General features: G+C 39.9%; 1 protein-coding gene across 1 annotated transcript in view; it reads right to left on the reverse strand.

Moving 5' to 3' along the window:
• Positions 1 to 12,759, reverse strand: part of LOC110153265 (transmembrane protein 163-like) — an 84,533-nt gene that overhangs the window by 38,484 nt on the left and 33,290 nt on the right. The window contains 1 exon segment of the mRNA XM_055166950.1: positions 5,328 to 5,424. Within this exon segment, the coding sequence (XP_055022925.1) occupies positions 5,328 to 5,424 (97 nt within the window).

Raw genomic sequence — 12,759 nt, forward strand, 5'->3', positions numbered from 1 at the left:
CTTAATGCAAGAAGTGTTTAATAGTGTTTAAATATTTCTTTCAAAAACTCGTAGAATTCTCGCCCTCCATCTTAAATTATAACTTCATGAACTCAACTTTATTACAATGCTATTATGAAAGTAGCCGGCCAAAAAAAGCCCTATTCTTCGTCTTTTTTTCCCCTCTGCGCGCTGTTGGCCGTGAGGATCTTTAGCGTATAATTAATTGTGGACTCAAATCACAGTCTTGGTGGTAATTGGGCCTGGCTGAAGGCTATGACGTCTCCCATCTGTTCAGTCCAAAATACTGGAGCGCCCATAGCAACCGCCCGCCTCACCCACCGCATAACACGGATCTGATCTGGAGCCAGCGCGGAAATAATACCACAAAAAAGAGGAATTATACTGTCAATCATCTGTGTCTGTGTGTGTGACCAGGATGAGAGATAAACCAGGACTAAAACTGGACTAAAACAAGACTAAAAGAGGTCTAAGAAGTAAACCAAAACTAAAATAAGACCAAAATAGGACAAAAGCAGCTCCCAATGGAAACTAAAACAGGACTAAACCAGGACTAAACTAGGACTAAACCAGGATTAAAAGGGATCTAAGAAGTAAACAAAAATTAAAATAGGACATAAGCAGCTCCCAGTGAGGACTAAAACAGGACTAGTGCAAATCTTAACTAGAACTAAACCAGGACTAAACCAGGATTAAAATGGTTCTTAAAAGTAAACCAAGCGTAAATCAGGACTAAAACAGGACTAAAACATCTTAACTAGAACTAATCCAGGACTAAACTAGGACTAAATCAGGCATAGCAAAGGTTTAGATGTAAATCAAGACCGAATCAAGACTGAATCAGGACTAAACAAGACTAAACCAGGACTAAGACTGGTTTAAGCATAAAAAACAACCAGGACAAATCAAGAGTAGCCAGAATTACAAACCAAAACCAAACCAGGACTAAAGCAGGTCTAAACTAGGACTAAACCAGGACTAAAAGGGATCTAAGAAATAAACCAAAACTAAAATAGGACAGAAATAGGACAAAAGCAGCTCCCACCGAAAACTAAACCAGGACTAAAAATGGTCTTAAAAGTAAACCAAGTGTAAATCAGGACTAAAGCAGTACAAGCACCAATCTTAACTAGAACTAAACCAGGACTAAATCAAGTCTAAAGCAAAGGCTTAGAAGTAAACCAAGACTGAATTAAGACAAAATCAGGACTAAACAAGACTAAAACAGGATTAAACCAGGACTAAATAAGGTCTAAAATAGAACTAGAGCAACCAAGACTGCAGGATGAGGATTAATACAGAAAAAAAAAAATTACAGCATTAAACCAGGACTAAACCGAGGCTGAACCGGACTAAACTAGGACTAAACCAAGATTAAAACAAGTCAAAAACAGGATTAAAGAGGCTCGTAGAAGTAAACCAAGACTAAATCTAAAATAGGACTAGTGCAGATCTTAACTAGAACTAGACTAAACTAGGATTAAACCAGGTCTAGAACAAGACTAAAGCAGGTCTAAGCATTAAAAACAACCAAGACAAATCAGGACTAGACTAGGATTAAACCAAGACAAAACAAACTCTAAAACAGGAGCATTAAACCAAGACTAAACCAGGACTAAACCAAGACTAAACCAGGACTAAACCAAGATTAGACCAGCGCTGAACCAGAACTAAACCAGGGCTCAAAATAAGACAAGAATAACATACAGTCTGTGTCCATGTTCATTTTGGCGTCTGAAATCGTCCCCCAGATTTCTGTTTGATATTTTTAGATCTAAAATAACACGGAGCTTGTTTGAAAATCCTTGGTATTGGCAGGGACAAGTTACAGATGTAGTCAGATTTAGATATTAATGGACCAAGATTATGGAATTCCAGAAAAAAAAAATCGGATTCAGACAATTTTTTTTTTTTTTGGGCTTAAAATGGGACGGATTTACTCAGTTACTACGGCAACGCGCAAACTGATTTTACACAGTTGTTTGGGCCAACGCAAAATAATAATATAGAACAGGAAATAAGACGTACAGGGAATATTTTTAGCAATAAATAAACAGTGGTGGAAGAAGTACTCAGTTTTGTAAAAGTACAGATAATAGAGGAAAAAAAAAACTCAACTAAAAGTAAAAGAATGAAAAAAATCTCAATGAAAAAATCTACTTAAAGGTGCACTGCGCAACTTTTCTGGTGAAGGGAATGTTACACAGTGCACCTTTTAAGTAAAAGTATCAAAATGTAATTAAAGAGTAAAATTAAAAGTATTTTGTACAGATTTTGACGTCTCATAAAGCTTCAAATGTAATGAATTTGATAAAGATTTGTGCTGATTTTTGCTCAACAGAAACAAATGAATAATTTTTTTTGTTTTTCTAGCTGTTTTTACTCAGATATTTTTGTTTGTGTTAAAAAATAAACCCGTCAGCCTTTTCACTTTTCAGTCCTGTTCAAAAATGTAGTGAAGTAAAAGTAAAAAGTATCCACTTAAAAATCTACTTAAGTACAGATACCTAACATGTATGCTTAGGTACTTTTATTACTTTTGTTAAGTAAAAGTATAGATACCAGAGCAAAGAAAATACTCAACTAAAAGTAAAAGAATCACATGAAAAAAATATTCATTACGGGTTTTTCTGTTGCTCAAAAATACAATAATTCCTTCAGTAAATAGAAGCGACTCTCCACAGATCTGACCTGTAATGTAGCCTGTAACCTGCTGATCTTCTGTGATAGTTTTAATTTTTTAATACACTGTGGAAAATTCTAGACAAAGCAACAACATTTGGAGACAAGCAGGTGGCGGACCCTCCACTAGAAATGTTACGCAGTGCATCTTTAAGTAAAAGTTTTCAAGTACCTGTTTCAAAATGTAATTAAAGAGTAAACGTAAAAAAGAATTTTGTACAGATTCTGAGATTTAATAAAGCTTAAAACGTAGTGACTTTGATTCAGATTTGTGCTGAATTTTATTCAACAAAAACAAATGAATTGATTTATTTTTTCTTTTCTAGTAGTTTTTACTTGTATATTTTTGATTGTGTTAAAAAATGAACCCCTCAGCCTTTTCACTTTTTAGTAGGGATGTAACAATAATCAAAATATTGTGATATCGTATTGTCAAAGTTCTCACAATAATATCGTGGACCATAACAACATATCGAATCACAAGTTTCTTTGCTTAAATTAAGAGTTATGGTGCAGCAATAGCTAAAAAAAACAAAAAAAACAGAGGAAACTACATAGACCATGATCCTTTGCTCCATTTCAGTGCAGATTAGAAGAAGAAATAACAGTTCTAAGCACTTTAAAGTCTTAGTTCTTTGGATTGAGTCTTGTCAAAGAATTTTAAGAGGAAAAAGTAGCATATTAACAGTTTTGTTAGCCTCCACAAAATGTCACAATAAATATTGTACCGAGAGATGTATATCGTGAAAATATCGTAAGAGATTTGGATATTGTTACATCCCCACCGTATCGTAAGCATTCCCACAATATCGCAATAAATATCGTACCGTGAGGTTCATACTGTGATGATATCGTATCGTGAGTCTTGGATATCGTTACCCTACTTTTCAGTCCTGTCCAAAAATGTAGTGGAGTAAAAGTAAAAAGCATTCACTTAAAAATCTACTTAAGTAAAATACAGATACCTAAAACATATGTGTACAGTACTTCACTACTTTTACTTTGCTACGTTCCACCATTGTAAATAAAATGCACATCTTCACAAACTCACTTCAAGGCGAGCTCTGATAATGTAATATAAAACTGCAAAGGCTAATTAGCAAAAATCGTGACTTTGACTCTTGAAATTATCAACCAGTAATGGAATAATGGTTATCAGCCTTCACCACTCAAAGACTCTTACACTGCGGAACAAGCTTTTATCACAAAGATTAGGTTAAGTGAAGTAAATGGAATAAATAAATGTTTACATGAGGAAACAACGTTATAAAATAGACCAGAAAATAGTGTAATATTGGCTCAACGGATATGTCTAACTAGATTAAATTCCAGATTATTATATTAACTGTCCTATGTATTACTTTTTGCGATGTCAAGCTCTGATAGTCGACTCTAACTGGAAAAATCATGACTTTGAGCTGAAATTATCAACCAGTAATTGAATAATTGTTATCAGCATTTACCTCTCAAAACAGACTCTTACACTGATCCTGGTTTAGTCCTGATGTAGACTTGGTTTGGTCCTGTTCTAGTCCTGGTTTAGTCCTAATTTAGACTTGGTTTGGTCCTGTTCTAGTCCTGATTTAGACTTGGTTTGCTCCAGTTCTAGACCTGGTTTAGTTCTGGTTTAGATTTGGTTTGGTCTTGTTCAATTCCTGGTTTAACCCTGATCTATGGTCCTGTTCTAGTCCTGCTTTAGACTTGGTTTGGTCCTGTTCTAGACCTGATGTAGACTTAGTATGGTCCTGTTTTAGTCCTGGTTTAGACTTGTTTAGGTCTTGTTCTAGTCCTGGTTTAGTCCTGGTGTAGACTTGGTTTGCTCCAGTTCTAGACCTGGTTTAGTTCTGGTTTAGACTTGGTTTGCTCCAGTTCTAGACCTGGTTTAGTTCTGGTTTAGACTTGGTTTGCTCCAGTTCTAGACCTGGTTTAGTTCTGGTTTAGACTTGGTTTGGTCCTGTTCTAGACCTGGTTTAGTCCTGCTGTAGACCCGATTTGGTCTTGTTCAATTCCTGGTTTAGCCCTGATCCGGACTTGGTATGGTCCTGTTCTAGTCCTGGTTTAGTCCTGATGTAGACTTGGTTTGCTCCAGTTCTAGTCCTGGTTTAGCCCTGATGTAGACTTGGTTTGGTCTTGTTCAAGTCCTGGTTTAGCCCTGTTCAGCCCTGTTCTGGACTTGGTATGGTCCTGTTCTAGTCCTGGTTTAGACTTGGTTTGGTTCTGTTCTAGTCCTGGTTTAGACTTGGTTTGGTCCTGTTCTAGTCCTGGTTTAGACTTGGTTTGGTTCTGTTCTAGTCCTGGTTTAGCTCTGGTTTAGACTTGTTTAGGTCTTGTTCTAGTCCTGGTTTAGTTCTGGTTTAGACTTGTTTAGGTCTTGTTCTAGTCCTGGTTTAGTTCTGGTTTAGACTTGTTTAGGTCTTGTTCTAGTCCTGGTTTAGTTCTGGTTTAGACTTGTTTAGGTCTTGTTCTAGTCCTGGTTTAGTTCTGGTTTAGACTTGTTTAGGTCTTGTTCTAGTCCTGGTTTAGATCTGGGGAAGTCCAGGCTTAATTCCATGTTTAGTTCCAATATCGACCCAAGATCACAACATAAACACATGTGACTCATAATATATTGTGTTATATTGATTTACTGTGTTGTGTTTTCTTACCACTTCAGGCAGCAGTTTGGTGGCCAGGTCGTGGATGGCCTTACCCATAATGCACAGGGAGGAGAGGATGAAGACCACACCGAGGACACAGCACGCTCTGAGGAGGACACAGGTAAAATACACATTAAAACATTAAAAATCATGCATCTTTCAGCGTTTTTTTCAACACTCTTTCTGTGAGCGCGCTTGCCTCTCCTCTCCACAGATGCGACTTTTAACCAGACTTGTCTCCACAGATGGGTGACTTTAAAGCTGTAACACAAACATTCTAGGCAAAGCAATAACATCACCATGGAGACAAGCAGTTTGCAGACCCCGTACCAGAAAGATTACATAGTGAACCTTTAAGTAGAAGTGCAAAGTAGTAGGTATGTAACAATAACCGAAATATCATGATATCGTATTGTCAAAGTTCTCACAATAATATCGTGGACCATCACAATGTATCGAATTATAAGTGTCTTTGCGTAAATTAAGAGTTATGGTGCAGCAATAGCTAAAAAAAGACATAGACCATGATCCTTTGCTCCATTTCAGTGCAGACTACATGAAGAAATAACAGTTCTAAGCACTTCAAAGTCTTAGTTCTTTGGGTTAAGTCTTGTCACGGCATTTTAAGAGGAAAAAGAAGCATATTAACAGTTTTAGCTATTAAGCCTCCGCACAATATCGTAATAAATATCGTGCCGTGAGGTTCATACCGTGACGAATATCGTATCGTGACACTTACACCCTTAAAAAGTAGTAATCCAAAAAAATAATAAAAGTAAAATGGTTAAATGGGGAAAGTAGAAGTCAAGTAAGAGTAACTGTGTGATTGTAACCCTAACACAGTAATAGTAGTAGTAGTAGTAGTAGTAAAATCTGAGTTGAAGTTGTGTTGTGACAAGTTTTACTCACATGTTTCAGTAACCCCTGTATATTAATCTGTCGCTAGTCTGATTCATCAGCCGGTTTCACTTCATGGAAACCGTCTGACCTGCCAGCATTAGGATTCGTTCGCTTGATAGAAGGTGGGTGATTTTTTTATTTGACCAATCGCTGCTATTTGGTCATAACATATGTAACGCTCCAAAAAAAAAAAAAAAGAAGGGCAATAACATCTTTTTCCCTTGGTAAAATTCAACAAACTTTCTCTTTGTTCTGGCTTTAAATCCTCGATCTCGGGAATCGTTGCCAACACAGAATGTCTGTCTTCGTTTACATCCATCGCGACCGCTTTGTTTACTGTTGTGCCGTACCACAAAAGTGACCCAGACAGACGCTTGAGTTTGACGTCATGGCTTCACAGCTCTTCTCTGATTGGCCGATGCGCGGTCTACAACTTCCGTCTAGTGTATTCTGATTCCTGACCTAGTCGCTGGAGAGAAATGAAATTGAGCGAAGGTGGAACAGTGTTTTCAGTCTGAGAGAAGAACTCAGCCTAAATATGCGGGATTTGTGTGTTAATTAAACATGTGAGAATGAAACAAAACCCAACTCCAGGTCTGTTTGCGATGAAGAAACAACATTATTACACAGATCAGAAAACGGCGTAACATGGAGCGTTTAAAATGTTTCACTGTACCCATAATTATCACCAGTTTCTTTATATCTTATCTCCACTTTCTCATGTGTTGCTCAGTGTTATTGATTCTCCTCAGGCTTGTACTGGTCTGCACAAAAGCTCATTGTTTTAACATGAAAAGACTTGAGGCGCTAATTTATATCTAGAATTAGTTCCGACAACCACCAACAAATCAAACTGACTGTCTCAATAAAGCCTCTTTTTACACTAGAACTTCTTGGTACTGTGTGACAAACTTGAAGAATGTTTTATTTCAATTATATTTCACTATTACATACAAAAACATACTGTAGCTCAGGAGCCAGAGAATTATCCAACTATTTTTAAAGTATTAGAAAAAAAAAAAGAATAAACTACAGATGGCTGCAGTTTACAAAATGGCTCTGCAAAAAGCTGCTGAATCTACACGTCAAAGAAAATATCTATGAAGTGTTAACAACCATCTGTACGTTTATTTGATGATTTTTTTTTTTAACCTTGTGAGCTTTAAGCCGTGTTATAATGCTGTCACCTCCTTAAAAACAAACCTGGAGTTGTGTTTTGTTTCATTCATACACCTCCAAAGCTCAAAATGCTCTGTTCCACCTTGTGATGTCATGAAGCGGTATAGTTTTCAAGTTAGCAACTACATTTTACTAGTGTTGTAGTACCCAAGACCGAATTTTTACGGTCTTGGTCTCGTCTCGGACTCAACCACGTTTGGACTCGATCTTGTCTCAGTCTTAAAGGAGCTTGGACTTGGTCTTGTCTCGGTCTTGAAGGTGTTTGGACTTGGTCTTGTCTCTGACTTGAAGGAGCTTGGACTCGATCTTGTCTAGTCTTGAAGACGTTTGGACTCGGTCTTGTCTCGGTCTTGAAGGTGTTTGGACTCAGTCTTGTCTCTGACTTGAAGGAGCTTGGACTCGGTCTTTCTCTGACTTGAAGGAGCTTGGACTCGGTCTTGTCTAGGTCTTGAAGGACGTTTGGACTCGGTCTTGTCTCGGTCTTGAAGGTGTTTGGACTCAGTCTTGTCTCTGACTTGAAGGAGCTTGGACTCGGTCTTGTCTCTGACTTGAAGGAGCTTGGACTTGGCCTTGTCTCAGTCTTGAAGACGTTTGGACTCGGTCTTGTCTCGGTCTTGAAGGTGTTTGGACTCAGTCTTGTCTCTGACTTGAAGGAGCTTGGACTCGGTCTTTTCTCTGACTTGAAGGTGCGTAGACTCGGTCTTGTTTCGGTCTTGAATTCATTTGGACTTGGCCTTGTCTCAGTCTTGAAGGCGTTTGGACTTGGTCTTGTCTCGGTCTTAAAGGCGCTTGGACTCGATCTTGTCTAGGTCTTGAAGGCGTTTGGACTTGGTCTTGTCTCGGTCTTGAAGGTGTTTGGACTCAGTCTTGTCTCTGACTTGAAGGTGCGTAGACTCGGTCTTGTTTCGGTCTTGAATTCATTTGGACTTGGCCTTGTCTCAGTCTTGAAGACGTTTGGACTCGGTCTTGTCTCGGTCTTGAAGGCGCTTGGTCTCGGTCTTGTCTCTGACTTGATGTCTGACCCTTGTCGAGTGCAATTATATTTCAATACGGCTGCTGCTGTTGGAAATAAACTTCTTACCGTGAAATATGGTTGAAGTTTGCCTAATAAACCCGCACAAATGCATCTGTATTTGTCACGACGTGCGTTTGGTAAATGTGCAGAGACTAAATCCCACTGCAAAACCAGTAAGAGTATGTAACTCCAGTTAGAAACTTGAAAAAAACAGGTTTAAAATCCTTCCCACTGTCTTCACTTGTTCAGTTTTGTGTAAAGTGCGAGTGTGGCTCGTGTGTGCAGGATGTGGCAGAGACATGCTGCTGGTGAAGAGGCTGTTGGGTTCTGTCCAGGGCAGGTCTAGTCCCTGTCCATATCTGCTGTAACAAGAATAAACCTCGGTCCGTATTCCAAAAACTCATCGGGCTTCATAAATGGATTAATTATTTATCATCAATAGATATATAATTTTTTTCTACAACACTAGTCTTAAAGAAGAGGTTCTCAAACTGTGGGTGAGGGTCCAAAAAAGTACAGTACAGTTTGCTTGTCTTATTTTATGCCTAAATGAACAATAATCAGATAAAACTGAGATAGATTTATCAAAAAAATATATATAAATGTGCCAAAATAACTGTAAAATACAAATAAATGTTGAAAATGGTCTTTATTTGGTCTCGATGGGCCGTGCTCTCGATTTCGACCTTTAAAAGTCTCGGTCTTGTCTCGGTCTCGACTCTCAGAGGTCTTGGTCTAGTCCTGGTCTCGGGATCCTGTGGTCTCGGACAGGTCTCGGTCTCGATTACAACACTACATTTTACCTTCAGTTCAGTAGATTTTGGCAAGGACTGAAATGATTTAAATGATTCTAGTGAAGGTGTATGGACTTGGAGCACTTCCTGTATGAACATTTAATTACATCACAAGGTGGAACAGAGCATTTTGAGCTTTATAAATGTAGACAGACTAATAATACAGGGTTACTCAAGCATGTAAATGAAACAAAACACAAGTCCAGGTCTGTTTTCGATGAGGTAACAGCATTATAACACGGCTTAAAGCTCATAAGAGTCAGTTTTGTCCCTTTAATTCCTGTACCCACACTCTCCCTCTCCCCCTGTGATAATAGCGGCACTTTCCTTTGATTAGATTAGCTGATGGGGGGAAAAGGAGGAGGGGGGCAGCCGCACCTGTCCCGTCCCGTGTAACCTCGACAGATGTCCTCCAAACACCTGTCCCCAATTACACCCCTCGGAGGGACCATAAACAGCGTCGCGCGAGTCCAGGGTCACGCTTCAAAACCTGTCTGCTTTAACTAACTCCCACACACAGAGAGAGGACGTCGCGGTGTGGACGAGTTTCAAGATATTAGCATTTTCTGAGAGACCACATATATATATCGGACTCGAAGAGAAACGGAAATTTGAGTTGGCGTAGTTATTAAATCGAAAACGCTGAAATTGTTTTGGTAATTGAATCTCCTCCGCGAAGAAGAAAAATACAATCTTTATTCAAAACAAATCTAATTTAGCTCCTCATAGACCTGTCATCATAGAACATTTTGAAGCACGACAATCCGTGTGTCATTCATTCATTCATTTTTCAAAATAAAACCAAAAGGAAGAAAATGAAAAAAACAACAGATAACATAAATGCCAGACTTTTGCGCCACATACAGACTAAACCAGGACTGAACCAGGACTAAACCAGAACTGAACAAGGACTAAACTGGTCTCAGCCCTGGTCTGGTCCTGGACTGGTCCCGGTCTGGTCCTGGCCTCAGTCCTGGTCTCAGTCCCGGTCTATCCCGGTCTCAGTCCAGGTCTGGTCCTGGTCTCAGTCCTGGTCTCAGTCCCGGTCTCAGTCCTGGTCTCAGTCCTGGTCTCAGTCCCGGTCTCAGTCCCGGTCTGGTCCTGGTCTAGTCCCAGTCTGGTCCTGGCCTCAGTCCTGGTCTCAGTCCCGTTCTATCTCAGTCTCAGTCCAGGTCTGGTCCCGGTCTCAGTCCAGGTCTGGTCCGGTCTCAGTCCTGGTCTGGTCCCAGCCTCAGTCCTGGTCTCAGTCCTGGTCTCAGTCCCGGTCTCAGTCCTGGTCTGGTCCCGGTCTCAGTCCCGGTCTGGTCCTGGTCTAGTCCCAGTCTGGTCCTGGCCTCAGTCCTGGTCTCAGTCCCGTTCTATCTCAGTCTCAGTCCAGGTCTGGTCCCGGTCTCAGTCCAGGTCTGGTCCCGGTCTCAGTCCTGGTCTGGTCCCAGCCTCAGTCCTGGTCTCAGTCCTAGTCTGATCCTGGTCTCAGTCCCAGTCTTGTCCTGGTCTCCGTCCCGGTCTGGTCCCAGTCTGGTATCAGTCCTGGTCTCAATCCCAGTTTAAGCCCTGCTCTGGTCCCAGTCTCAGTCCTGGTCTCAGTCTCGGTCTGGTCCTGGTCTCAGTCCTGGTCTGATCTTGGTCTCAGTCCCGGTCTTGTCCTGGTCTCCATCCCGGTCTGGTCCCAGTCTGGTCTCAGTCCTGGTCTCAATCCCAGTCTCAGCCCTGCTCTGGTCCCAGCCTCAGTCCTGGTCTCAGTACTGGTCTGGTCCTGGTCTCAGTCCTGATCACCTAACAGTGTATGCAGGCATCCTGGTTCAGTCCTGGTTCAGTCCTGGTTCAGTCCTGGTTCAGTCCTGGTTCAGTCCTGGTTCAGTCCTGGTTCAGTCCTGTTTTAGTCCTGGTTTAGTTCTGTTTTAGGCCTGTTTTAGTCCTGGTTCAGTCCTGGTTTGGTCTGTATGCAGTGTAAAAGTCCGGCATCGCAGTTTAAGTCACGGAAATGTCATTTTGGTTTTGGAGACAAATAATGGAAAAATAGTTTTTAGTTTTTTCGTTTTCTTATTTTTGGTTTTATTTTGAAAAACAAATGAATGACACACAGATTCAGAACAAACCTGGAGTTGTGTTTTGTTTCATTCACACATGTTTGAGTAAAGTTCACAGTGTGGAATTCACTTGTTTTTTTAATATATTTAATGTTTATTGTGATTTTTAGCCAAGTGTGATGAATGAATGAATTATTTGTGGACACAACCATTCTGCATTTTTATTTGTAATTGTGTTTTTATTTGTTTTTATTGTGGATCATGTGGTAGTTTTCAAGTAGATATTGGCAGTTCCAGGGCTGAACTTAAACAAAACACAACTCCAGGTCTGTTTGTGATGAGGAAACAACATTATAACAGATCAGAAAATAGCCTAAAATAGATTCTTTGAACTCATAACTTTTATAATTATTCATTTTTATTGCTGAAAAGCTCGTGGAAAATCGTCTTAGTGCGAGCAGGATCGCCTCTCCGGAGATCTGACCTTGGCCTGTTACTGTCACCTCCTTGTCCCAGTTAGGTTTAACATTACACTGTAGAATATTCCATCGTCATAGAGACAAGCAAGAGAGGAACATACCACCAGAAAAGTTACACAGTGTAGCTTTAAATGGATATACATATAGTTTTTTTGTTTTGTTTTTTTTCTTCAAATTATATTAAACGTGCACTGTGTAACTTTTCCGGTAGAGGATCCATGTATTTTTTTTCCTGAAATGTTTTACAGTATGGCATTTAATTTAACTATCTCCATGGAAACAAGCAGCCCACATCACCAGGCCAAGTTACAGGTCAGATCTGTGAAGAAGTGGACCCACTCACAATAATAATAATAATGCATGTTTTTGCGGTATTTTTGCAAATGAAAGCACGAGTAATTGAATAAATGCAATAATACACACTGTGGAAAGAGAAAACATCACCATGGAGACAAGCAGATAGCGTACACTCCACCAGAAAAGTTACACAGTGCATCTTTAAGTCAAAATATAGCAAAAATATAATGATAAAATGATACTAAACATGAAAAGTAAGCAGAACAAAACAATATCATAACGTAAAATAAAATTGTGATAAAGTCTGGTTATGAAATGTTAATATCCAAACTTATTCATAGATCATAGTTAAACAAAACTGCGATAAAACTGTATTAAAACTGTCAAAATCGCAGTAACTCAAAGTGAATTCCGCGTTGTAACTCGTGCTCAAATGTGCCCTCATCCCTCCTGTATAATCCCGCGCACGCTCGCATATCCGTCTGATCCCCCCCGTCTCCTGGGAATTCGAGCGGATGAGGTTACCACGGCAACACAGGGCAGCTCTCTCCAGGAAGTCCGCAGCAGGACACACGCCCATATAAGGAGGGGGTTCAGTCTGTCCCAGCTGAGCCCCCCCCCCCTCCTCGTGTTTGTCATTTGGACCTCCGCCAGGTTTAAACAGCACATTGTGTACAGATAGTAAAGATGTTATTCGGGTTTTAGTTCAGTTAACGAGTTCAGTGTGTTTTTAGATTAAGAATTTAC

Source organism: Boleophthalmus pectinirostris, unplaced genomic scaffold, assembly GCF_026225935.1.
Source record: "Boleophthalmus pectinirostris isolate CB_2022bp ecotype Guang Dong unplaced genomic scaffold, ASM2622593v1 HiC_scaffold_11, whole genome shotgun sequence".
Taxonomy (NCBI): domain Eukaryota; kingdom Metazoa; phylum Chordata; class Actinopteri; order Gobiiformes; family Gobiidae; genus Boleophthalmus; species Boleophthalmus pectinirostris.